We start from the raw sequence: 27,899 nt of genomic DNA, 5'->3' as shown, positions 1-27,899 counted from the left end.
ACTCAAAAATAAAATAGAAGATAAAAAAATAGATGGGTTGTTCTTTTTTTTAAATTTTAAACGCTGCCGAGCTGAGGCTGGTCTGAGGGGTACGAGCGGAGCGAAACGGCGTCTCTCCACATGCAGGGCACCCGGGTCAGAGCCCTACTGAGGCGGGCCCTGGGCAGGGCCGCAGCTCACACAGAGCCGCGGCCGGGCTTTAAAGCCCGGCAGTGCGGCGGCTACGGGAGACGCTGGAGGTACGAGAGGAGGAGGAAGACCAAATCCCACAGCGAGAGCTGAACCGGCCCCGCTGCCCTCAGACAGTGCGCTCCCCCCCGCAGCTGCCGCAGGCCCAGCCTGCGCCGCCGGCACCGGCCTTATTAGGCGGCACGGAAAGAGGCCGCGGCGCTGCGCCCGCCCCGCCCGGGAGCGCCGCCTCCTCCGGCCGCGCCGCGCACGCCGGGACCGGCCTTGCCCAGCCCAGCCCCGCCGCCGCTGCTGCTGACCGGGCACTGGCCCCGGCCTGCCGGCAGGATGCAGGTGAGCAGCCGGGGGACCCCGCGCACCCGGCCCGGGTGCGGCCGGTGCTGGGGGGGGGGGCCGCCCGGGCGGCGAGCACCGAGTCGGGGGCCGGGCACTGTGCCCGGCCGGGGCGGCCTCCCCGCCGCCCTCCCCGGCCCAGCTCCCCGGGGGGGCCGCCCGGTTCGCCCCCCTTCCCCGGGGTGCGGGGGGTGTGTATGTCTGTCATGGGGCGGCTTTGTTGTGAAGCTCCCTGGCTTGGTTTGATGTTGGTTGATCGGTTTTTTTTTCCCGAATATAATGTTAATTTCGGTGCTGTAGTAAGGCAGATGGGCGGGTGGGTGTTCTGTGCCGTCTCGAGGGGAAAAATGATCACGGTCAGAGACGGAAAAAAAAAAAGTCATTTGGTGTGCTATGTGCTGTGCTACTTTGTTCTCTTTTCTTATTTTCTTCTTTTCGGTAGTGCAGAAGTGCTGTGTGTTGATCTATAGAAGAGGTATGGCCTTGAACAGACCTGGTGTTAAGCTATATTGATACCAGCCATAGGCAAGGTGTAGGTGTTGTATTCAGTTTTCAACTTGAACTTAGGTCAAGACAGTAAGGAACCAAAATCAGACTGTGAGTGCTTATCACTGCGTTTTCATGTATTTTAATAAAATTTCATGTATTTTAATAACTTGGAATAACTTGTACTGAATTCTTACAACACGTAGCTGCCTGTTGGCCTTGTTTTCGTAGAACCATTAAGGTTGGAAAAGACCTAGAAGATCAGCAAGTCCAACTGTCAACCCAGCACCACCATGACTGCTAAACCATGTCCTGAAGTGCCACATCTACATGTTGTTTGAACACCCCCAGGGATGGTGACTCCACCACTTCCCTGGGCAGCCTGTTCCAGTGCTTTACAACTCTTTCAGTAAAGAAATTTCTCCTAATATCCAATCTAAACCTCCGCTGACACAACTTGAGGCCATTGCCTCTCATCCTATCACTGGTTGCATGGGAGAAGAGACCAACACCTGCCTCACTACAGCCTCCTTTCAGGTGGTTGTAGAGAGCGAGAAGGTCTCCCCTCAGCCTCCTTTTTTCCAGACTAAACAACCCCAGTTCCCTCAGCCGCTCTTCATAAGACTTGTTCTCCAGACCCCTCACCAGCCCCATTGCCCTTCTCTGGACACGCTCCAGTCCCTCAATGTCCTTCTTGTAGTGAGGGGCCCAAAACTGAACACAGTACTCCAGGTGCGGCCTCACGAGGGCCGAGTACAGGGGCATGATCGCTTGCCTCTTTTTAAATTTCAGAAACAGCCTAGATATAGATTTAGATCTGATTCCCTAGCAATGGGCTTGTCTGGCAGAGATTGTGCTTGCCTTTCTCTAAGCACGTGTGTAGCCATGCTGACTGGAATCTGCCAAGGAGACTTACCGTATCTCCAGAGTTAGGTCTCTATGGCTGGCACCTGTATGTCTTCTCGCAAGTACTTCCCAATGCAGTGACCGCTGGTCTGGTGGCCTGCTGTCCTGCTGAGACTGTGTACGTGAGCACTGTGGCCAGCGTGCTTCCCTGTCACCCAGCTGTGTTCCTCTGCTTTCACTTGACATTGTGAGAGCTGCAGAGGTGGTTGTAATGCTTTGAGCTTTTGTACCCTGCCAAGATCTCCTGTACGCACTGTGCATAGGATGGAACAGAAGAAAGTCGCTCTTCTGGGTACCGGTCTGGGGCTGCAGAGAAGCCTCGGCATCCGGGGGATGCACACTGTGACTTTCTGGCGCCATCCAAACAGTTACTGCTTTAGCAGTGTGCTGTGTCTCTCAAAAAACTTGGCTGTGTTAACTTCTGGAAGTGGCAAAATTCTCCTTGAGTGCACATCACCCATTTCTTGTTCTGTTCTAGGACCCGAATAAAGACACGGAGTGGAATGACATCCTGCGCAAGAAAGGCATCCTCCCTCCAAAGGAGAACCTGGAGGAGCAGGAGCGTGCGAAGGAAGAAGAGCAGCTTGCCATCCTTCAGAAGTCTCTCGGTGAGCGACCAGGCCAGCTTGGGCAGCAGTGGCAGGACAAGTCTTGGGATGGCTCCTGGGGAGAGCTTGTACAAAGAAATGGCCAGCAGTAATGTTTAGATGCCTGTAAAGCAGTGTGTTCTTTTCTAAATCTGTGAGGGATGTACCAAAGCTTATTCTCGTGTAGGGTGTTCATCTGTTAACACTATCAAACAAATATGTTCCTGAACACGTAGATTCTTCCAGCACAGGAAGACTTTGTGTTGATGTCAGCTCTGTTTTTTTACGGAATTAAATGTTTAAAAACTGAAATAAGAACAGTGTGAAGGGAGTCTGCCATGTTAAAGTGCAAGTAAAAACACCTCATGACCATTACTTGTTACATGCTTCTTCCTTCCTCTGTTGTGGAGACATCCCTGCCGTGTTTCGTGTGTGTGTTGGGTACGTCTTTGCTGCAGCTGCCGAACTTGAAAGCCATTTCAGGTACTTGTGTGCTAGTCTAGGCAGCCTTCAGCTCAGAGTCCTTTACATCGTTGTCTTTCCATCTGTATGTCTGAAGTGTGTAGTATTTTCTAAAAATCCAGTAACAATAGTAACTCAGAAAAGCCGTATTTCCCATAGTTAATCTGTCCTTAAACTAAATAAATTCTGTTGGACTGATAAAGGCTGAGTTTTAATCCTGGAACAAGGTTTGTGCTGATTTGATGCTTCTTCCTTTCTAGTGAAAACTTACGAGGACATGACACTGGAAGAGCTAGAAGAGAATGAAGATGAATTTAATGAGGAAGATGAGAAAGCTATTGAAATGTACAGGTCAGAGCAGCATGTGGAACTTGGCTTTCATGAAAATTGGATTTTTTTTTTTTCTTTTATATGCTATTAGATATTGTTGAAGAGAGGAAGGATGTTGTTAGGCCTGATGATTGAAGAAGTGAGTTGTGTTTCTGATCTCTTGTAGAGCTTCTAAGTGTCTTTAATAGCATAGCTGGATTTAAATTCATTGTCCTTTATCTACAACCTAGTTTTGCAGAGATAATATACACTGCTGAGTGCATGGCTGGGGATTCTGAGAGCTTTGAAAGTCACGTCCAAGATTTCTCCATTTTTGCATGAATGAGATTAAGGTGCTTGCAGATAATAATGACAGTGTTGGTTTTCCATTATCTCTTTATCTTTAACATCTTTTGTGCTATTTCGTATATTTTGTGGTTTACCATTTAGTTTGGTAGTATAGTATCTGCAGAAGAAATGTCTGCTGAAGGCAGAAATGACCAAAAAAAAAAATTTGTGAAACATAGTTGTACTTCTTGCATATTGAGAGTTTTAACTTGTGATGCAAATATAAGAGCATCTATAGTCTAATGTCAACTTGCTTTTATTGCTCTGGAGTTTGAAGATGTTTGTAATGTGCCTCTGAAGTCTAGGTTTCAGCCAGCTACTCTTAAGTGTTTTCCTGTCAAAAATGCATCTGTTCTCAAGATCTTGTTCTCATTCCTTTCTGTTCAGACAGCGAAGGTTAGCAGAAATGAAAGCAGCTCAAATGAAGAATATATTTGGGGAAGTTTTGGAGATTTCGGGAAAAGATTACGTTCAAGAGGTTACGAAAGCTGGAAAAGGTATATGGGTAGTCTTGCACCTCTACAAACAAGGGTAAGATTTTTTTTTTTTAACCTTTAAAGCTTTCACTGTCAATAGCTGAAAATACTCTAGAAAAATGTGTACTTATTGTGGAAATTAAGGAACTGACTCTGAAGTTCTAAGAAAATACCGATTTAGTAATTTCCTTACTGTTGACTTAAGACTGCTGAACTTGGCTCTAAACCGATGCTGTCTTGAAGTGGCTTTTTTTTTTTTTTTAATATGCCTGTATAGCACAGTGTGACTTGTACCATACAGCTACCCTAGAGGTAGCTGCTGCCACTGAAATACTGAGCTTTGGAAATTGTTCTGGATAAAGTGCGAGGGGCTGTGCATCGGAAGGATCTCTCTATGTCTGTAGTCTGTTTTCTAGATGCATAGAAATGGAGCAAGACAAGGTTTCCAGTCCTGTCAGCATGGTGGAAAAACTTGAGAAAAAGGTCTGATGAGTTGCTAGAATTTTCTGTAAAGGGTTAGAAATACTTCATTTTGTTCATTCTTTCTAGTTGTTTCACAGGTGTTCATTGTCATTTGCATACTTTCTTCCAGGAGCTGCTTTTCTTTCTATCTTGCCCTTGCTCATGCTAAATATCATACCTTCATAAACCAGTTTGTATGATAGAGGGGGAGGCTGTATTGCTAATATCTTAAACAAAAAAACCCACCAAAACCTCCAGTGATACTGATTTCCTTTGGATGCCAGAATACTGGACAACAAAAGTATTCAGAAGTTGCTTCTGGTACATTTGTCTTTCCACAAATGCTGCTCATTGAGCTGATATTTCTGGTCTTTCTTTTGGAGCAGATTACTCTCTGTTTTGTCTTTTATTTTCTCTTTATGTCTGTTTGTTGCTGTTCTTCACAGAATTCCACTCTGTGCCTTAATAAATCAACATATGAGCGGGCTTGCGAAAAAGTTCAGAGACGTGAAATTCATCAAAGCTATCTCTACCACCTGCATTCCCAACTACCCCGATAAGAACCTGCCTACGATATTTGTCTACCTGGAGGGAGACATCAGAGCTCAGTTCATTGGGCCTTTGGTGTTCGGTGGCATGAACCTGACCAGGGACGGTGAGTGTCTGCATCTCCGGTCTTCTAAAGGAAAAGCAAAACTGCTTTGCTAGGACTGAGAGAAGTGAGGCTTAGGAGAAGGGAGATACTAACCATAGAATCATTAAGGTTGGAAAAGACCTCTAAGACCATCAAGTCCAATCGTCAACCCAACACCACCATGCCTGCTAAACCATGTCCTGAAGTACCACATCTACACATTTTTTGAACACCTCCAGGGATGGTGACTCCACCACTTCCCTGGGCAGTCTGTTCCAGTGCTTTACCACTCTTTTGGTTTTGAAATCTTTCCTAATACCCAATCTAAACCTCCCTTGATGCAACTTGAGGCCATTTCTTCTTGTCCTGTCGCTAGTATCATATGAGATCTTCCCCCCCTGCCCCTTATGGCTCAGCAACATGCGATTAAGGCTAGCTTGTACAAGCGGTGAGTGGCCGAGTAGGCTAACATATAGATGTTTACCTTGTGTGTGTGCAAGTATTCAGACCATCTGTCAGGTGACACAAACTTTCCTGACGACATTAAAGGGTAGATAGTAGCCACGTCTTTTACCTGAATGACTGACCATGCCTCCAGTTACTTAATAATCCATGTGCTTGATAACTGGTACTTGCCTATTGCATTGTAGGGCTGCTTGTTTCATTTCTAAGCCGATGGCATGTATTTGTCTTCTGTACCTTCCTGACACATGAGCTTCACTCCTTGTTAACCTTTAAAGAGACCCTGTCTCTTTACCCAGATGGAGTGGCTGGCCTGAAATTGGGCTGCTTGCTTTCCCTCTTGCCGTCTCCTGGAGATGGCAGCACATTAAGTTCCTGCCTCGGTGGTTTGGGGGCACAGGCTTCCATGGGGAGAGGTAATTACCTTTCCTGGAGGTCATGATTTTCTGTTAGACCTACTTCTCCTTGCCCATCTCAGCAGTGTGGAGGCAGGCTGGGTCATGCGGCCTCGTCAGCGTGATGTGCTTCAGGAGACAAGGGCGGCGATGCAGGTCTTGCTGAGCACTGTGGGTCTTCAGTAAAAGCTGCTCTTTGGAGGTGGGTGGTATCCGGCAGCAATGCTTGAAGATGGAGGTCAGCAGTGAAGAAGGCTCTTCCTGGAAAGTAAATGTAACTGGGTTGTAACCTAGTGAATTTTACTTCAGTTAAAGGGAGGATACTCATCAGCTTTCTGAGTAGGCGTTGGTCCAGATGCCTTCAAGCTTTTTCAAGGTCAGACTTTAACAACACTTTTTATCGGAAGTGAACCACGGTTACGCAGCACTTCAGGGTCCCTGCTGAATGATATCACTGCCTATACTGGGATAGAATGCAAAGAGGTTGTTTTTTTTTTTTTTTTACTAAAACCTGAAGTTTACAGGATATTTTGGTCTTGTGTGTACAAAACCCTCCTCTGCCTTCAACTGTCAGAAGGGGAAAAGCTCACCAGTGAGAACGCTGATTTGAGAACAGCTAGCTAACTACGGAGCTTGTGTAGTTAGACACTGAAGTGAACAGTGGTAGCAGAGCCTACAGTTAGCTCTCTCCCATTTTTGTCGCATAAATAACTGATTTTGGAAGGGTCTAAAGGTGACTGAGCCAGCTTAATTCAGTCATCGCAGAAAGCTGGACACTGAAAATCTGCACTTCCTTTTATTCCTTCCTTCTCCCCTAAGTCTGGGTAAATTCCACTGGAGATTAAGGAAAGTGTGAGCATGTATTTATTACTCTGTAATATCTGAAGGAAATTAGATTTAATCATAGGGTTGCTGGCAAGACTAGGAGAAAGGTTTCGACTGTGGTGTAACGACTTTCTACCGCTTCTGGGAAGCAGTCCAGCTCTGGCCTGTGTACTAATAGGCCTACTACTGATGGTGGAGTCTCTCTTACTGTTGTGCTAAGGAACTAATAATCAGTGTGTGATGCAGTGGGAAAGGGGTGAATTGCGTTCATAAAGTACATCTCTGAAAAATACCTACAATTCAGATGTGTAAATGGAATTGCTGCAATTTTTTTTTGCCGCTCAGCAGATCTATTCCCTCCCTCTTCTTACTGTGATTAACTTGGTATATGATGCAAACAGCTGTAGCACAAGCACTATTCCTTTGCCAGCAGTAAATGTGTTTTGCTCTGCACAGAGTTGGAGTGGAAGATTTCGGAGTCGGGCGCCATCAAGACAGACCTGGAGGAGAACCCCAGGAAGCAGATCCAGGACCAGCTCATGTCCTCAATCAGGACGTGTGTCCCAGCCCGGGGGGAGAGTGACTCAGAGGATGACTAACTCCTGCGTCGGCATGAAGATTGATACAGTACACTTGCGGCCAGTGTTCCCACCTAGAGCACTGGAGATGCCTGTCAAGATCTTGCTGAGCCCCGGACGGGTTGTATTTCAAGACAGCTGTTTATCTAGAAACTTCTAGAAACTAAAAAAGTTTATTTTTAAAAAAAACACAACCCAAACTTACTGCAGCTTCACTTAAGATCCTGAAAGACGTTTTATATTATAAAGCCTGAGTAAATCTTAATCAAAGTTTTTAAAATATAGCCATAATTAGAAACAGAGGTCTCGTGTATATTTTTTCTTAGTAAATTGCTGAATTCTTTAAAAAAATCTGAAATATGAAGTGGGCTTAAGTGTACTGGCTTTGACAAGCTTAACTTGTGTGAATTAACTCTAAATAGCTTAGCTAGTCTTAACCATAATTGGTTGTAACACTTAGTTGGGCCTTCTGTCAGCCCGTTGTGTGTAAGTGTTGGATAGCCGGGAGAGCTGTGGCTCCAGGGGAGGTGACATGGGTGCTGCTAAAAGTGACATGTGGCTCTTTGCAGAGGTGTGCTGGCAGGAGGGCCAGCACAAGGCCGTGAGCTGGGACCCCAGACGTCTCGAGAGAAGCCTCAGTGACAGCCAGTGTCTCCTGGGACCTGCTGAATCCAGAACTCCCTTTCACATGCACCACTTCATTTAGTAGCAGTATTTTGCCTTTTGCAGGGCCTGAGCTTCCTACACCACACTTACCTGCTGATCAGGAGAGAAAAGTCAAGATGGTGGCGCTTAAGTGCGAAATTGCTGACTTCCTCCACAAAATCAGAAGTCTGCTGCAATACTACAGGAGTGCCATTGTCAAATGGGAGGGAAAATGGTATCTGAGGAGCTGACGTATTTCTGTATTTAAGCCTTCCATCTTCTTCTAGGTGCACTAATAAGAATTGGAGCCTTAGAAGAGAATGAACTGAAATACCACCTTAATTATAGATCTGCTGACACTCAGAGCTGCTTGCTTACATTGGGTTGGATTTAATGTCCACCTGCACTTTCAATTTGTCTGCTCTTGGGCTAACAGGCTCCAAGAGCTTTTGCTAACAAGGCTGCCCCAAGGACATTTGATTATATTGCTGGTGGATTCTGTGGGTGGATGGTACAGAATGCACTGCTCAATAAGCAGCAGTTTTTATTTTAGTTCTGTATTGGTTCGTAGTGACTTCTAAGTGTGTTTCCTGCACTCTGTCTCCTTAGCCAGATCACTGTGTAGTTCAAACAACAAATAACTGTTCCTTAAACTTCAGGTGAAGCTGTAAGATCCTGATGGAGATCTTCCTCTTTGAGATCTGAGTGGTGATTTGAGTGTCAGTTAAGTCTCTTTTTTTTTTTTTTTTGGTGGTTTTGACAAAATAGCTAAAATGCCAACACTGAACAAGTGAGCCAAATGCAGTGGGATATAAGGTGATAAATACTGAATATTGTTGTTGCACATACCACTGCACTTCTCTTGACACTGAACTATCCAAAATGCTATCAGACCTGATGCTTTTCTGTATTTACCTGCATGTTCTTACAGTCTAGGAAGAGGACAACTCTTTCTCGCCATAGAAGCCTGCTTATTTTGCTTATCTTTTGCTTGTCCTGATGTAATTGTGCTTTGGAGTGACCTCTGAGCATGGGGACTGGGTTCTTTTTGGTTTTGGAAGAAACTGGCTAGAGGAGCAGCTCACCAAAGGACGTTTGGTCAAAAGAGGCAGGCCAAAGCTAGCCTTGAAATAAGGCTCTCTGTAGATTGGTTATGTCCTCAACATCTCCCTCCAGCTCTGCTGTTGTTAAGCTGTCTGAATTGCTGATGCGGACACAGCTGCCATACTCTTTTCAACTTCTTTTTAATTTAAAGTTTATCAGACCTTCTAGGAAGGGGAGATGGAATCTGCAATCCATCTTGTATCGCTGGTGTGACAACTTCAATTTGAAATCTAAGTTAAAAAGTAGGCAATGCTTTGGATACTTTTTTACCTCTATTATTCTCTCTTTTACTGTCTCCCATCTTGGCGCCTCTGCAGAGGCAGAGTAGCAATAACGTTGCAGCTGCCCTTTCCCTGTCTTCTAGAGCATTGATGATTTATGGATTACAGCAGGAGAGGCACTCAAAGCAGCGTGACCACTGCATTTAGATGGGGTTGCTGAGGGCTGTGTCCTGTGGGCTCTTGGAAAGTCTAGGGATGAAGACTCCTTACATTGTCCCAGTGCTTGACTGGCTCCCTCTGTCCTTTGCAACCTGCACAGGCAGCAAGACCTTGAGCCGGAATAACTAAAGACAGAGGAGACTGTTGTCCAGAGCTTGATCCAAAGCTTGTCATTCAGTCAGCAGAACTGGTGTTTTAAAGACAGGCAGACATCCTAGGATACTAACTGTAGATTTACTAGAGCAAATCAATTGAGAAAGCTGAAGGACGGAGTGCATCTTTTGACCAGACCATACCAGCTTGCAAGGACCTTAGCCAGTGGCTCCCAGCTTAGAGTGTGTGGCTTGAACCCACTTCTGGAAGGGGAATGCTCAAGCCCCCTAATCCAGAAACTCTGCAAGCATTCCTCAAAAGCTTCCTACCTGCTCCTTTCCACGCTGGCACAGTGATTCTTGTCCCCTAAACTGCAAAGTAAGCCATCTCTAGGTGAGGTGGTGTTGCCTCACCAGAATAAATGAGGCACTACCCTGGCGCAGGTTTGAGCCCCTCGGGCAGAAGTGAGAATTAAACTGCTTTCCTGACACCCTTGATGTGTGGTGGGATAAACCCTTGGATAAATAAAAGGGGAAGACAGGACTTTGGACTCTTTTGATAAAAGCCTTCTCTTCCAGGGTCTTAAAAGAAAACCACAGCTGCCTTCACCTCTGTACAGAGTCCAGTGGGTTGTGTGGGCTCTGGGACCACAAAGAGGACCAAGCTTCTGAAGGGGACCGGGGCTGTGTGTTGGCGTCTTGTTGCCCTGAACTGCTCAGCTGCAGTGACCTGGATACCCTGTGAATGACACTTATGGCACCCCCAGGCAGTAGTCATGCCTTTCCTCCACAAGACGTGAACCAGGCCTGCCTGGGGGATTTACTCAGGAGGCTAGGTAGGGGAGGGGGAGAGCGCCTCGTCTTCTAGCCTGGTCCCTGCTGTCAGGACTGCAGCAGGGGCTGCCTTGCCATGTGATAGGTGGCACTGAGCAACGTATAACAACTGAGGAGAAATGGAGACAAAGTTGGACTTGTACAGTCTTCTATACTGAGCGACTGAATGTGTTGATGCATTGCGGGATGTCATTCAAGGATGCCATGCTGAAAGGGACAGATGTGAGAATAATCACAAATCACAAGAGCCTTGATGTTCTGCCCAGCTGCTGAGGCCCACGCGGAGCACCATTGCAAATGGTCTTTGTGCTTCTCAGTGTTTGGCTAAGTGTGAAAACAGCTTCTTGTAATCTTGTTCTCTTTCTTGCCAATCATACTGCCCTGCTCCAAGGCCTTTTGTAGAAATTAGGTCTCTGCAGGAAATGGATAATGAGATCTGTTTAACCTTTCGGCAGAGCAGAAGCTGTGGAAGCACCCAGTTAAGGGGAATGAGCTTTAGCTTAAAAGGAAGTGGGTTGCTAAATAGCAAACCAAAACAGCCAATTAATATACATAGCAGAATGAGGCAATATAATGGGAGAAAATAATTGGAGAGCGTGAACTCTCATTTGCCAAGATCTGGGGCACTGTTGCTAAATCCACTCTCAATATTTTGCAGCCTGTCAGCACTTAGTGTCAGATCAATGCTTGCTTCTCAGCATTGTGAGAAGGGTCTTCCTGTCAGCTATCATGGGAGAAGTCAGAGGCAGCGATCCTGTAAACAGCGCTGAGGCTCGTGTCAGTTACTGTCCTGCGTACCGCTGTGAAGGCATCCCTGACTCATCCCACACCGCAGCAGTGCCGGCAGGTGGAGGGGGGAAAGTAACCCTGGGCCGTAGACGAGTAGGTGATTTGCCATTACTCCACACTGGATTTTTTTGTGTGAAATGTAAGTGAACCACTAGTAACGAAAAGGGTGTACTTCACAGTACAGCTCTGAAGTCTGCTGCTTACCCAGGTTACGTGAGCAGCCACATTAGGTTCATGGCAAGCTGCCCTGATCCGGGTAAGTCACCGCTCCGATTTTCCTTTACCCAGATCTGCTTGCATTCAGTCTGCACCATGCCAAACCTGGAGGGTAACATTTTACATCTACTTCACCTGCAGAGGGAGAGCCAGGTGTTGTGCAAGCCGGGCAAGGCCGTGGAGGGGCAAGTTAAGCTGCCAGTTCTCCAGGTACTTCATCCCACCATGGTCAGGGACCTGCACGTGGGCAGAAGTGTCTGCAGGACTGCGATCGCAGGAGGTGAAATGACGGAGTGTCCTTTGAATACCTGTGCTGTGCTGTACCTGTTTTGGTCAGGTGCCCCTTTCCCAGGGCTCAGCCCAGCCTCACCTGCCTCCTCTTTGGGTCTGGCCCATCACCTCCCTTCCCAGATACACGCAGGTGGGTATTTGGTGGCCTTACTGACAGGAGTAGTTTAACTTAGGTGAGAAGTTTCATTATGATAAAGCTTCCAGCTCTGCTGTCTGGGGTGCAGAATAAGCACACAATGTTAAGCCGTAAGTTAGCATGGCATCTGGACACAAATATTTGTCTTCATAGAGCTCAGGAAGAAAGTAGCTCTGATCTACATCAATTCCCATGACAGTTAGAGTGTACTTTTTATCCATGTATAATAAACTCAAGTTCACAATAATCTGTCATTATTCTGTGGAAATCTGGGGAAGTTTCCTATTTCACAGGCTGTGCAGCAATGGGAAATGAGACTTCTAATAGAAACCTCAGTAACTTAGTTTGAACTAACTCTTGTGTTGTGACAGGGGTAAAAAAAGCACCGTTATATGAACCTTTTGCTGCATATTTGTCAGGATTGGGTCATGTCTAAAGAAACTTTGCTCTCACTGAGATCAAAGGGGGATTCTTCCCCTTCTCCATTCTTTTAAATCACTACATTGCTAAAACTAATCTATTCCCTGTCAATTGTTTGGAAAGCAATTGAACACATTTCTCATTACAGCCTGTTATAAATCACTCCTCATTTCAATCTCATTTAGCTAATTTGGTCATCAAAGGATTGCAGGATGCATAAAGTATATTATTGATGCATTTAGCTCTTCGTGAATTATAAAAAGTATTGAACTTCTTAGGTCTATCTATTTGCAGATGGCTCTTGTGATGCCGGGAAAGGCTTCATTCCCTCCCGTGGAAGACAGAACCATTAAAAAAGAAAATCCAAGCAACAAGAGACTCTCTCTAGGCTTGTGTGGGAGACTGATGAACAATCTGACTTGTTTTCAAGTAATGTGTTAAAACTTTCATCTCTTGACACCCTGCCAAATTTTTCAGGACTTTACCAGATAAATTTTAATTTACAGAGCTGACTGAAGGAATTGAGGTCTTATAACAAATGGCAGGAAAAATATCAAGCAATTCTGAGGTTGTTTCTGTTCAACACTTCAAATGTTAAATAAGCGAGGAATTATATAATCTAAGGCAGAACAGTCCATGTAACAGTTGTTAATGGACAATTAATGAGATTAATATAATTATACGTATTTGTAAGCCTCTGGTTCAATATAACTACTATAAGAAGTCATATTTCTTCCAGTATATTGAACAGGTTAAACACAAAGATGCTTCTTGTGTAGGGGGAAGTTACAGCCTTTGTTAGTGAGCAAGTCTTGATTTTCCAGACAGCTGTTGCCTACCCCCAAAGTGACACTGACTCCTGCTATGGCATGTGTCATCCTGATCCCACTCCCCTTAATATCTATGGGAATACTTTAATTTACAAGCAGGGCAGCAAAGCCAGCTCCTGAACTTTTCTTTTTGCCTGATTGCAGTTTATTCTTCTGTGAAATAGTACAGACTGTCTGGGGGTGTTGGGAAACTTCATTAATTATCTGCCCATATGCAGATGATGTCTGTTATGTAAAGCTGAAAGTAGGGATGTCCTGGATCCTTCAAGCTGACTATCACTTTCTGTGGTGTAGTTGTTCCTAGCTGCAGGTGATCAGAGGAGTGATTGTGAGGGCCACCTCCATGGCAGGAGAAGACCAGCAATAGACACTTGCAAACATTGATCTCACCACAGCACCAAGGTAGCGACTATTTTCATTAGCAAGAAAGTGCTGGTGGTAAAAAGGTGCAGTTTGGGGGGATGAAGCAAAACCAAGAGAATATGCAAAATGTGGACCTGAGTTTCCCATCTGGTAACATCCCCAAACTTCTTCAGCTGAGATGCATTCCTTCTGATTACATCTAGCTAGCAAATTTAATAGTTCTGGGGAATGGGATGGGAACTGGATCCCGCAGCGTGAACCAAGTCCAGAGCAAAGGGCTGATCCTGGAAGTGCTTGAAGAAGTTTCTTCTTTTTTTTCTCCCCTGGAGAAGAGAGGGAGGGGAAGAGCCCTCGAGGCATTGGAAGATATGAAGGGCAACAGGCACAGGCAGGTAAAAGGGGGCTCAGATGGGAGGCCTAAATCACAGAATCACAGAATGGTAGGGGTTGGAAGGGACCTCTGTGGGTCATCTAGTCCAACCCTCCTGCCAAAGCAGGGTCACCTACAGCAGGCTGCACAGGACCTTGTGCAGGCAGGTCTTGAATATCTCCAGAGAAGGAGACTCCACAACCTCCCTGGGCAGCCTGTTCCAGTGCTCCATCACCCTCAGAGGGAAGAAGTTCTTCCTCATGTTCAGACGGAACTTCCTGTGCTTCAGTTTGTGCCCATTGCCCCTTGTCCTGTCACTGGGCACCACTGAAAAGAGCTTGGCCCCATCCTCCTGACACCCACCCTTCAGATATTTATAAGCATTTATTAGGTCCCCTCGCAGCCTTCTCTTCAGGCTGAACAAGCCCAGCTCCCTCAGCCTCTCCTCGTAGGAGAGATCTTCCAGTCCCCTCACCATTCTTGCAGCCCTCCGCTGGACTCTCTTCAGTAGCTCTTCATCTTTCTTGAACTGGGGAGCCCAGAACTGGACAGAGTACTCCAGATGAGGCCTCACTAGGGCAGTGTAGAGGGGAAGGAGAACCTCCCTCGTCCTGCTGGCCACACTCTTCTTGATGCACCCCAGGATCCCATTGGCCTGCTTGGCAGCCAGGGCACACTGCTGGCTCATGGTTAACCTGTCATCCACCAGGACACCCAGGTCCCTCTCCGCAGAGCTGCTCTCCAGCAGGTCCACCCCAAGCCTGTACTGGTGCATGGGGTTGTTCCTCCCCAGGTGCAGGACCCTGCACTTGCCTTTGTTGAACCTCATCAGGTTCCTCTCTGCCCAACTTTCCAGCCTATCCTATGAGAAGTCTGTCCATCACTCGAGAAGACAGGTAGAGGTGAGGAAGATACTAAAGAAAAATTTGAGAGCTGGCATTGTAAGGTAGATTCAGGGATATTTGGTGCTGGGATACACTAGGAGAAGCCCTGTTCTTCTCAAAGGATGGACTAAACATGTATACCTGGAGACTGCACTAAGGATAGCAGAGTGGATGAGAGCATTAAATCACAGACCAAGGTGAGAATTTTGGTGGAGACACATGAAAGCTTCATCCTTGACTTCACTGTATAGGAAGAAGAAATTCAGGTGGACATGGAGGCTCTGATCCATAAAGAAATGTTAGGGAGTAGACTGCAAATGAGTGGCACTGTTAACGAGAGCAGTAATCAGGCAGGTTTTCAATAAGTAAATTGAATGGTAAAAAAACCGTGTAATTCAAGCTGGGAAAAGGCAGTGCTGTAATATATGCATACTAATAAACTGTCTTTAGCATAAGTTCAGGAAAAGCTATGAATCTTTCAGGTGAGAGGAGCTGTTTATATCCAGTTTTACAAGAGACATTAAGAACTGGTGGCATCATGCATCTGGTGTATGTCACAGATCCAGCCCAGCTGATAAGATGAGCTTTCTCTCTCCTTTAAGATGTCAAATGTTATTTTCCTTTTAACAGCACTACACTGACATTTTCCAACTACTACCCTGTGCATTTGCATTGTATTATAAAAGAGATATCAGGGCAGTTTTAAAAATAGTTCAGTGACAATGCCATCACTGGCTTATCAGTAGCAGTCCTGCTTTGAATGCAGAAATAGAAAAGAGAGGAAGAGAGAGAAAACATATCTTTGTCTTTTTGTTGACTAGCAGCTGATACTTCAGACCTTACAGCCTCGGAGTGTTCCTGATGAGAAAATGGTGAAGACGAGCTTTGGTGGCATCTCTACAAAACACACAAACCCCTGTCTGCCTCCTCTCCTGGTGGTAGGATAACCAGCAAGCATGTGGATGTCCTCCTAGCTAAAACACTGGCATGCTTCTATTGCTCCAGGCTTCAACCAGGGGGAAATCTTTAACATCAAATCCACACCAGCTGTAACTGTCACTCTGAGTATGCATGGAGCACATGGGATTTCCTGAGGAAGTCATGCAAGAAACCAGGCCCTGCCGTATCCCCTGGACTGTGTCTTACCTTGTTGTGAAATGCAGGTAGTGCCCTGGAGGTCTAGGAGCTAAGCTGGCTACAGACATTATGGTTTAGTTTCAGGCTGTCCTGCAAGGAGCAGGGAGTTGGACTCGATGATCCTTATGGGTCCCTTCCAGCGCGAGATGTTCTAGGATTACCTTGCTTAAGAAAGCAGGCGGAGAGAAATTGGGGGGTTTCTGCAGACTCTGTCCCTCCACAGAGGGCCCCCAAAAGGCCAAGCAGCTTCTCCCACCGTGCAAAGGACCCCTTGGAGCAGGGGCACAGAAGTTGCACACTCCCTGTCAGTGCTGGTGGACAGATTTATGTTTACCGTGCACATGTTGGTGTCTCAGGGTTTTAGTGATTTATATCTGCAGTCAGCTACGAAACACTACTAGGGCAATTGCTGCACTAGGGTAGTCGTTCTTTTGCCTGTTTGTCCATCTTTGCCAAACATTCCTGTAGGGGTGTTTTCAGCTATTGCCGTACTTACTGTGCATCTGCATGGCTGCTGGCACTTGCAGATAGTCTGTGAGTAAACGCTGCTGTTCCACTTGTTAAAGAATAATAGACTTTTATAGAACTTTGTTAGCCCTGATTTCCCACTGTTTTATTGATTGCAGTGTGATACAGCTGGCTTTTTTCATTAAATACACTTAGTGAAGCGCTTTGCAAGATAAAAAGGAAAAATTTGCTAGGCCAGAAAGCAGTTCAGATCTTGTTATCATTGCTTGAGGACTGGAACAAACTGATGCTATTCAGGGAGACTTCTCCATTCAAGGCCTTGAATGTTGCTTCAGGAATCCTGGAGTTTTTGGGAGAGGTGGGAAGGGTGAGCAACTTCTGCAGTGTCACCTCTCACAAGCATGCCAGGCGCAAAGTGAATGCAATTGTGCACAAGATGGCAATGTTCACCACAAAAAGGACCTTTCCTTCTTTCCTTGCTGCAGTCTGACTGGGTACTTTTAGACATAATGCTGGTTTCAGTGAAATATCAATGGCAGCACTTCAGATGCTCAGTTCCGCTGTGTGCGGGACTGAGGTCTCTGAATACATACAGGGAAATATGCATGCCAGCTGTGTGTTCAAATGCATCTCACTACAGGCATGTGTAAATCCGTCCCACAGGTTTCTAACTGCCTTAACTAGTGCACCAGACAGCAGCTTGTTTTTCCTGCATTCTGACCTGACTATTATTGTACATGAGCATGGTGTCTATAGCACTAACTTTGTGAGACTGTTTTTCAGGAATAATACATCTGCCACTGAACTGGTCACGAATAGCTGGCCCTACGCACTTCTGATTCACCCATCACCACAGTTCAAGGCATCTTGTCCACAAAAACATCACATCCAACTCAGTCTCCAGAAACAGCTTGGATCCAAATCCACTAAAGGCTGAGGAATGGGCTCAGCCTGTCTGTGGTAGAGCAGTCCCATCCCAGGGTGTGAGATATGTGAAAGCCTTCACGGGACTGAAGTGTGCCAGTTCCTCATTGTCATTGCTGTCTAAGGTAAGATCATTTCCACGACTTTCTCTAGAATGGCCTGCTTCTCTTTTGGAGAAATGCCTGCACAGATAGATGGCTTTTACTGGGTGAGCTACATGGGTTAAGCATCAGGATGTTCCTGACTGAGAGAGTAGAGAGCACCCTGGTCCAGGAGCAGACACCTCTAGATTGAGAAAACTTCAGTGAGTGAAGAACCTGAGGGCTAATATCTGTCAGTGGTGTTAAAAAAGACCCAGAAACTTAAAAAGCAAAAAGTTTGTGTTGGATACTGTATTTGTTTGAAAGAAGAATATTGATAAAAGTAGTCATACAAATTGATTATAAAAATACGTGACAGTCACTTCGCAGATCTTTGATTTTCTGACCAGCCTCAGGAAAGTCTCTGGCTTGGCATTGCAGGTACCAGTCTGGGTGGGTGGCTGCCATGCCATCAGAGAGGCAGCCTGGGAAGAGGCATGAGAACCTCCCCCTGGTCCCTGCAGACAGCCGACCCCTTGGCAGCCACAGCTACAGAGCAGCAGCACTCAGCCAGCCTCCGCGTAGCTAAGCCACATGCAAGGACGTTGCTGCACAGCTGCCACCCACCGCCGCCTCTCCCCGCTGCTGCTCTGCTCCCTTGTTGAGCTGTGTGAAGGCACCGGAGAGGGCAGCAAAACTTGCCATCTTCACTAGCAGAAACTAATTTCTAGACCTGGTGAGGGCACATCTAGGCACAGCCCTGTATCATGCTCAGTAACTGAGAGTCAAGATGGTTTCTCCCACCAAACCATGAAGAAGTTCCTGGCAGCTGTAAGCAAGAGTGCAGTCCTGGAGTGGCAGATCTCAAAAACAGCGTGTGGTCTTGCACCCTCCACCTGAATGACTAGTGGTGTGTAACCCACTGGGGAGCTTTTCAGTGTCTGTCACTCATTGAGTAGACTAGGAGGGATCTCAGCCCTAATGTGATACTTCTTATAAAGCTCTTGTCCTAAACCCCTGCTGTAGATGGTCATCCAGCTCATCTGCATAGGTTCACCTTCTTCCTGAACATGAATTTGTGGATGACAATATTGCTTTGATACTTTGTTTACAGAGGAGACTATCCAGGTTGACCGTCAGTTTTTCATGGCCAAAAACCCCTCATCCTCACTATGAGGTATGATGATGAGAAAAGCACTATCAGTCTGGACAGTTTCCAAATCAGCACTGGACTCTGGATGGACGCAGTGAGAAATGGCCAAAAAAGACCTGCCTGGAAATATTGGAGCCTGCAGCACCCAAAATACCCTTTAATAATGGCAGGGTGGACCTCTCCGTTATATTCAAGGAGGGTGTGTGGTCTCTGAAGTCTCAGGATCTAATGGTGTGCTTCGCAAAGCTGTAGTGCTGTTCTGTGAGATTTCAGGATCCAGTGTCTTGGTGGACTGGTTATTGCCTGGAACATGTGTTCTCAGAACAGAACAAAAAAATATTTTACCAAGAAAGAAGTGGAGTTCCTCGAGAAGGACTGGCTGCTGGGCAGTTTGTCCTCTGCTTCAGAGCTCTGCCCAGGTAGGATTCTGCAGTTTAGTTTTCTAAGCTTAGTTTTCTAATCTACAGTAGCCACAATACACGATTTATGCTTCTCACAGGGAGCAGAAAGGCTCTCCAAGGGCGCGTGCACAGCATGGGTGTGCACAGCGGGCCAGGAAATTTCTGGGTTCAGGTACACGCAGTGGCTGTACGAGCTTACTGCCTGTGCCCGCGGGCAGAGCACCCCGTACATCTCTATTCCTGTATGTGACTGACATTCTGTTATTAGAACCTCCATAGAGCTTTTCAAACCTTAAATAACCCAGCCTCGTAATCACTCCGGGAGGTAATTAAGCTGCCCGGTTATCAACAGTGGAACTGAAATGTGGAGTTGGGATCTAGACTTTGGATGAGATATCTTTTTCTTTTGCAGGCCAGGTCACAAAACATTAATACAAGTGGTGTGAACCAGGGTTTCTGCTTCTGTCACAGCTCAGCATCAGTACTTGACTCGGATGTTTAGGAAGCTCCAGTTTCCCAGCCCTGTTCTCAGAACATCTTCCTGTAAGACAGAAACCCAATGCATCTTGTTAGAAAAATGAACACAGCAGGATGTTTTAAAAAACCTGAACTGTACCTAGATCACGGTAATTTGGAGAACATCGCAGGCATGTTGCTGTGCCTCAGTGCAATGCTAGTGTCTCTCTTTGTATCAGGTTTTAGCCTAATCTGTGATGGACTGAACTTTTTTTTTTTTTTCTTTTTACCATGGCAACCTCACTATGGTGATTTCAGGGCTAGGGAGCTTTATATTTGTCTTGACCAGCATGAAGAAGGCTGAGCCTCATTAACTGAGGAAGGTGGATGGATAGCATATGGAACACACCGCACAGCGGACGGCACTTCCCTTCCCAGGGCAACTGGGTCATTCGTATTATCTACGTGAGCTGTAAGTTTCTTTTTGGAAATACTGAGTTGCTAACTATTCTTTCTGTCCCAAGGGAAGAAAATCCAGACAGATGGCTTCAGATAAACCTTGCGTCTTTAAAGGAAGTTCCTCCTGGAACAATAATTAATGCTGATGGGATTTTTTTAAGAAAATATTTTTTATCAAGAAACTTGGAAAGAATTCAGCATCACCAGAGGGCATTAACACAGAGCCTAGCAGAGGACAGAGAAAGATAAAGAGTGGAAAAAATAGCTATCACAAAACAATGATCCTATTAAAATGACATTGAAGAATTCTATTAGTGCTCTTTGCCCTCTTGCCTGCCTGCCTTCGAAGATTTGAGGCGAACACAAGCACTTGCCAGTCAGGGAAAGCCTGCTAATAATCTCTGCTGAAAAGTGACATTCACACATTGCAGAGGGACGCACGGGGCTCCGGGCTGACCACGTCAGGAGAAGCTGCGTCTGGCCATGGACGCTGGCTCTCCAGGCTGCAGGGAAGTGGATGGTGGGGCAGCCGGGGGCTCAACAGCTCTGCCTGTACCAGTGAGGCCGAGCTGCTGGGCGAGCAGCAGAGATACCGCCGCAGCGTTACCTCCGCGGGAAGCGAGGCTGGCGCTGTGCAGGCTTTACATGAGGACCCTCGAGTGCCGAGCACATAGAGGGGGCTTCGCCCTCACTGCACCCCAGCTGAAACACCTTGCTGTGTTGCTAACCAAGGGCCCCTGGTAGAACCTCATTCGTAGCTAAATACTATTGTTTGAGCTTTGGATGTGTCAGCTCTCATTGGTGACGATCATTAGAAGCACACAAGTATAGGGGGAAGAAATCCTAGGCTAGCCTTTGGAAAAAAAAGTAACGACTACCTTAGATGTGCTGCTTAGTTTGGTGCTGTGTGCTATGTCCCAGGGTTCCCCAAAGCAGTGGTGGTTTTGGGAGCCATGAAAACTGAGACAAAAGATTGCTCTCCACCCAAGATCACTGGGAAAATGCAAGACCTCTTTCCCCGCTAGCAGCTAAACCTCCTTATTCTCACTTCCTGAGCTTGGTCTGCCAGTACGTTTCAGCAAGTGTCTGTTTGTACAGCAGTATCTAGTGCACTGTGCGCAGGATTAAGAATGTGTTCTTTTCTTAGGCACATTCAAAAGGAGTTTTGAATTCTATTAATTTCTCTCTCTCCCAGTATTTTTAGTGAGAAAACCTATTTGGATCAGGATCAAAGGGACAGTTTATTGCTCTCTGTAGAAAAACAGATTCTCTTTTACCTTTGGAAATTACTAAATGTAGCACAGAGAACTCATAGACCATCTTGTCTGCTTTACTCAGCAGAGACGATTTCTCAGCTGGAGTACTTTGTGTAGCGTTGGGCACCGCATTCCCGGAGAGATACAGACCAGCTAGAGTGAATCCAGAAGGGAGCTGCAGGAAGAATCAGAGGGCTGGAAATCAGGACCTACCAGGAAGAATGACTGCATTGGGGTTGCTTTGCTTAAAAGAAGATTAAGGCAGGGGGAAGGGAGAATGATAATATTCCTCAAATATGCAAAAGACTGCTGCTGAGAGAAGAGAAAAAATTTCTTCTCCCTGGTGGAAAGCGTAAGAAATCACAGGTTCAAATTGCAGCAAGGATAACTTAAGTTAGGCATTATGAAAAAGCTTTTTAACAGGAAGAAATATTAAGCGCTGGACAGGATTGTCTGAAGAGACACCTTACAGACCCTATTGGGAATCTTTAAAACCAAATTAAGCAGTTGTTCCTCTTGGGCAGAGGAGAGGAACAGATGACCTTGGGAGCTAAAGGGACTATTATGACATTTTAGGGGAAAATAATTCACCTGGAAATTCAGCTACTGGTAAAGAGGCAAGTTGAAAAAAAAAGTTTTTATTAATACTTTTCCACATCTTATAAACTTTTAAAATCATCCTTTCAAGCCTCCTAAGATTTACTAGGTATGCTAGTCTTAAAATGTTAGAAGGTGACACAAAAATAAAAACATGTAAAGGGGAGATGTTTATAGGTTTCAGTACTGGACTGCACTTGGCAGCTGTGAGCCACTGACTTACCCAGGGGCACTTGGAGTGGTATCGCTCTCCAGAAAGCTCTTCTCTTTCCAGATCATTCAAGCGAGGGAGGCAGATTTCCTTCCTGTCTTTTTCAGGGGCCCTGGCGCTGCCAAAGGTGGTTGGGAGAGTATTATTGGGGCAATCCAGGAAGGACAATGACACCTGCTCTAAATGATGGCTGAGCACCGAGCTGGGTACGTAAGAGGATGGAAATGGGAAGAGACGAAAAGAAGATTGCCAAGTTGGCCACTGCAGCCGAAAACACACTGGCAAGCTTCCTCCCCTGCCTCTCTGCTGCGACCTCTCCATCACTCTTGGTACAGCCCTTGTAGTGCCCTGCCAAATAGGATTACACGCCAGCAGAGGCAGAATTTACACATTCCATAGGACTTGATGAAATAGCAATTGATAAGGACACACCACAGTATTAACTGGAAAAAATCCATATATGTTGGTGGCAGAGGGGGTAGCACGGTGGGAAAAGGAGAGTTACACACCCTGTTTGCTTGGTTTTAAGCCCAAGCAACCTGTGCCTGTGGGCAGGGAGTTCTCTTGCAAGCCTTGTGCTTGTTAGAATTTAATTGCTTGCCAATCGTGCTGCTGGTGAACTGGTACAAATAGCGATGATCCCTCATTACTGCAGAAGCTTACATGAGACCAGCTCCAAGGAATAATTTCAGCAGTGTCGAAATACTCTCTGGTCCAAGTTTCCTTACACCAGAATGCCATTTTATTAACATATCTGACAGAAAAAAATCAGCAAGGGGTCTGTCTGGGAACTGCCTCCTCACCCTCTAGATATTTTTGAAAGTAGGTCTGTGGGTTTGTCTTAAAGGGTATTTGTGGCCTGGAAGTGCGTGGAAATGCATTTGGAGGCACATCACCAGTCAGGAGGTCGGAGGGCCAACAGCCGCTATTAATTACCTTGCAGCTAGGCAGGGGCCAAAACGCTACCCTTTGGCCTTGCTCAGCCAGAGAGAGCACAGCACAGCTGTAAACAGCTGTAAAGAGCTGTCAGGGAAGGAGAAAGCTGCACCTACCTTTTGCTTTTTGCATTGTGTGGAAAAAAAAATGGAAAGAAAGAAAAAACCAACTCTCAGGAAGCTACGTGCGGATTACTTCTCTCCCTCTTCTGAAGCCAAAGACATCCGTCTTCTTTTGCACGAGACGCGAGCTGCATGTTGAGGCGCCTGGTGATTATAAACTCTCCTCAGCAAAATTACTGCGGGTCAGAGGATTCGGGGACTCACGGGATGATCTGATTGGCAGGACAATTAGGTACAGGCTGCGTTCTTTCATTTCTGCTGGAAACTTGGTGTAATTACAGCTCCTGTCTGTGGCCGGTGCGATGCCGGAGGTCGGATGAGGTGATCAGGATACTCCCTCCGGCCGTAAAAATCTATTAACCTCGCTTTCCACCATGCGTGGCTCAGGCGCACAGAAATTCAATACCTGTCCACCATCTGAAAGCTCTCTTGTCACGGGGGAATAAATAGAAGTACCGAGGTGAGCAGGGTTTCTCTCCAATTTTTTCCATTGAAATTGCTGGAGAGAAGCTCCCGGGCGAAGGGGTTCGGCTTTGAGGCACGGCTGGGTTTTGGAGGCTCTGCAACAGGCGTAGCTGATCGGGGAGCCTTGATGGGGGCTGGCCCCGTGGCTGGGGTGCACTGCAGAGCTGCTCCGCAAGCGATGGATGTCGGTGAGCACGGTGTTCCGCAGGGATTCCCGTGCTTACTGAAGGGGCGGCTTTCCTTATTTAAAGGGGATGGAAAAGGAAAATCTGGTGGAAGCTTGCCACCCTTTCTTATAAAAGGAAAGCTCGTGAGCACAGGAAATTAGGCTGCCCCAGAAACGGGCCAGAAAATCACCATACTCCAGGGACTATAATCTTTATTTTTGCACATATAGGGCAGAAGGATTTTTTGAGTGAGGATCCTACTTACTTATCAGCTTTCTTAGGGGGTAGTTTTTGGAGAAAGGGGCTAGCGAGACCTTCTAGTTAATTTGATAATCTGCCTTGAGTTACGTATCTAAAAGCAAAAATATCCAAGCCTGAGCCAGCCAGGCTTTTACTCCCTTTGTAACCAGTGGGAAAACCAGAAGAGATGATGAAGGCAGACCAGAGTACTCACTCTCCAGAGATGCCTGACTTACAGGAATCCAAAGGTAGCTGTGATTCCCAGCAGCCATCAGAGCAAAACTGCAACACTTTTCACAGATTATGTAAATGGCATTAGAGAAAAGAAAAAAATGCCACCTAATAATCAATCATTAGCTTAATTAGCTCCAAGCTATGAAGTCAGACAGTTCCAACTGGAGGCCAAATCCAGCCCGTGGGCTGATTCCATCTGGCTTAGCTCTGCTTCTGCCGTGGCTCCGTGGTGGGATGGGAGGCAATGGGGAGCAGCTGTCAGCACCCCAGCAGTTCCTAACGCCTCCTCCCGTGCTTGCTTGCAGCCAGACCCCCAGCCCGGGGAGGTGCTGCATCCATGTGGCTCACGAGGGGGGTCTCCAAACAGGCATCTGGGCTCCAGGAGCACAAAACAAAGTTTGGACCACCCTGTGGATTAAGTCATTCTTCTTGGCCAGAAAGAGCCTTAGAAGAGTAAACATCTTGAAGCTTGTATTGCACAGCCATGGTTTCGAAAGCCCAAATTAAGTGTTTGGATGTGCAGCCTGTGCTGAGAGGTGGCGTTTGTGCAGTTGGGGTTCATGCAATTCCCTTCGGAGGAATTTTCACAAAGAAAACAGGACTTTGTGTTTTCTGACATTTGCTTTAACTGAAAGGCATTGTGAGGACTTTTACAGAATACCAATTAGGCTCACAGGTTAGCAAGCGAGAGCTACGTACTTCGTGTTGGCCGAGGTCACTTCACAGCAGAAAAAAAAAAAAGAGAGCTATTCACAGGCAGCCTATCCCAGAGCTGCAAAGTCTGATTTCTCCACTTCAGCCAGACGAGGGTTGTTAGCAGAACACCAGCTGATCCAGTTAGGAAAGAGTCGACTAGCTGTTGGGCTGGGAACAAGGTCTGAAAGAGAACCTGGCAACCAGAAGAAGGGCTTGTGCTCCCAGGGGCTCATCTGGGCGTTTTTTTTCAGCTACATCAGCCAGTCTAGGAAGAAATATCACCTCACTATAAATCGTTACTTACTTCTACCTCTGACAATCACGGCTACTGCAATGTTGCGCTTGAATCCTATTGCTGTTCAACAATTGCATGTCTTAGGTCCCTCTTAAAATATCCTCGTGGAGTTTAGTGCTTTTGTGTTTGTAAACAGCTTTGTTTAAGCTTGTGCTCTCAGGTCACCGGGGAAAGCCCAGCTGCCCTGTGGTGGGCTCAGGGAGAGCTGGGCACTCCAGCAGGTCCTGGTGTAGCCCTAGGTGATGCTTTACAGAGACAAAGCAGTCCTGTATCCCAGAGAAACCTTACCCTATCATTCCTCTGTCTTGAGAAGGCCACACAGGTAGAGTAAACCATACCCTGCGTGTTGAAGCTCCTTTCCTCCTTTGCTAACCACACCTGCCTGGTGGGGGATTGGCACTCACAGCACAAAGCAAGAGGACAAGAGGGAGTCATTGAGGCAGAGCCAGGACTCAATGGGAGACAGACACTACCCCTCACCACTTTGAGCTAGAAGAGGGACAGACCATCTCCTAATGTTCCTGTTGCTTTACTGCTGGGTAAAAAACTGGCTGGAAGGCCAAGCCTGGAGAGCTTTGGTGAACGGAGTTAAATCCAGCTGGTGGCCAGTCACGAGTGGTGTTCCCCAGGGCTCAGTTTTGGGGCCAGTCTCCTTTAATATCTTTATCAATGATCTAGATGAGGGAATTGAGTGCTCCCTCAGCAAGTTTGCAGATGACACCAAATTGGGCGGGATTTTTGATCTGCATGAGGGTAGGAAGGGTCTGCAGAGGGGTCTGGACAGACTGGATTGATGGGCCAAGGTCAACTATATGAGGTTCAACAAGGCCAAATGCCAGGTCCTACACTTGGGTCATACAACAACCCCATGCAGTGCTACAGGCCTGGGGAGGAGTGGCTGGAAAGCTGCTCAGCGGAAAAGGACCTTGGGGTGTTGGTCGACAGCTGGCTGAACATGAGCCAGCAGTGTGCCCAGGTGGCCAAGAAGGCCAACGGCATCCTGGCTTGTGTCAGGAACAGTGTGGCCAGCAGGAGTAGGGAGGTGATCGTACCCCTCTGCTTGGCATTGGTGAGGCTGCACCTTGAGTACTGTGTTCAGTTTTGGGCCCCTCACTACAAGACAGACTCTGAGGGGCTGGAGCGCATCCAAAGAAGAGCAACGAAGCTGGTGAAGTGTCTAGAGCGCAAGTCTTACGAGGAGCTGCTGAGGGAACAGGGATTGTTTAGTCTGGAGGAGAGGAGGCCGAGGGGGGACCTTATCGCTCTCTACAGCTACCTGAAAGGAGGTTGTAGTGAGGCAGGTGGTCTCTTGTCCCAGGTAACTAGCGATAGAATGAGAGGCAATGGCCGCAATTTACATCAGGGGAGGTTTAGATTACATATTAGGAGAAATTTCTTTACTGAAAGAGTTGTAAAGCACTGGAACAGGCTGCTCAGGGGAGTGGTGGAGTCAGCATCCCTGTAGGTGATAAAAATTGAGTAGATGTGGCACTTCAGGATATGGTTTAGCAGGCATGGTGGTGTTGGGTTGATGTTTGGTGGTCTTGGACTTTATAATCTTAGAGGTCTTTTCCAACCTTAATGATTCTATGATTCTATGTTTCTGCATCATCTACTGCTCCAAAGGCTACCCCTTTCTGCCCAAATGCAAAGTTAATCGACTGGAGCAGGAGGCTTGCTTCGTTCACCTTGTCACACCATGGGAGGAGAGAGCTAAGTGAGTGGTGGACTGCTATTATTTCCCCTCAAGCACAGCTGGAGTTCCTTCATGAGCAGCCCCAGAGGCATGTCCTCCTGATGTCTTATGACTGTTTTCAGAGTGGGCCAGTGACAACATGGATGAGGAGGAGCGTGTTGTAATGTTATAGTACATCTTCCCAGTGGTGTAGAGCATGAAAAACCTACTTTTCATATGGCAGTAATGCACGGTGTTTAACAAAAATATGTAAAGAAAAGCCAAGGTAAATTGGAACTATTTGCTCTCAGTTTTTACTCATGTCACCTCTAATTCAGCACACAGGTTTACTTGCTGTCTCTCTCTGGTATGAAACAAAGGGAGTATCTCTAATAGTGATACAGCCATACACAACAGAATTTAGCCACCTACACAGCTTTAATCAGAACATCTTTCACTGCTCATAAGGGGAATTTATCCAAGTAACAGCTTTTAAATTGACCACGTTAGTGCTTCTGGGATAAGATCTCCATCATTTCTCGACATTTGTCTCCTCTGTCACATTAACCTTCCTCTGATTTGTCTCTTCTAAATGCCAGCTAACCAGGGTCAGAGGCAGCTGCAACGTAGCCAGGAGGGCCTTGAGGTAGTGTAGCTCTTTCCTCATTATAGATCTTGGCACACGTGCAGCAGGCAACGCTTGTGTGGCAGCTGATACTGAAACCCCTGAAAAGTCCCGCGATGAATCTGTCCCTTGAACAGAGGAACAGTGAACAAAGTCATTCTTCTTCATGGATGTAGTCCTCTCACAGCTCATTTGAGTCCCAGTCCTACAACTCCTCACTTGTGTGTATCACCACTCTCTGTCGTTTCTGTTGCTCTACACGATAGTCATGTAGGCAATGTCTGTGCTGCAAACAGAAGAGGATTAGGTACCAATGCCTGGCCCTGAAGACAAGCGGCTCATTGGGTACAGCTCCTGTACAAATATACAGTTGCCATGCTGAAATTCTATTTACCTTCAGTTCACACAAGCTGAAGAAGAGAGTAGCTGCTGTCTT

General features: G+C 46.5%; 1 protein-coding gene across 1 annotated transcript; it reads left to right on the top strand.

Moving 5' to 3' along the window:
- The first annotated feature begins 420 nt into the window (after window positions 1-420).
- Window positions 421-7,750, top strand: PDCL3 (phosducin like 3). The gene is made up of 6 exons (XM_075426663.1): window positions 421-522; window positions 2,393-2,522; window positions 3,224-3,314; window positions 4,008-4,151; window positions 5,005-5,213; window positions 7,331-7,750. Exons 1-6 carry the CDS (start codon window positions 517-519, stop codon window positions 7,471-7,473), a joined length of 723 nt encoding a protein of 240 aa, XP_075282778.1. The 5' UTR covers window positions 421-516; the 3' UTR covers window positions 7,474-7,750.
- The last annotated feature ends 20,149 nt before the right edge of the window (window positions 7,751-27,899 follow it).

The sequence above is a fragment of the Opisthocomus hoazin genome, chromosome 1, assembly GCF_030867145.1.
Source record: "Opisthocomus hoazin isolate bOpiHoa1 chromosome 1, bOpiHoa1.hap1, whole genome shotgun sequence".
NCBI classification, from domain to species: domain Eukaryota; kingdom Metazoa; phylum Chordata; class Aves; order Opisthocomiformes; family Opisthocomidae; genus Opisthocomus; species Opisthocomus hoazin.
Note: the sequence above shows the minus strand (reverse complement) of the source record. Positions and strands in the feature narration are given on the sequence as shown.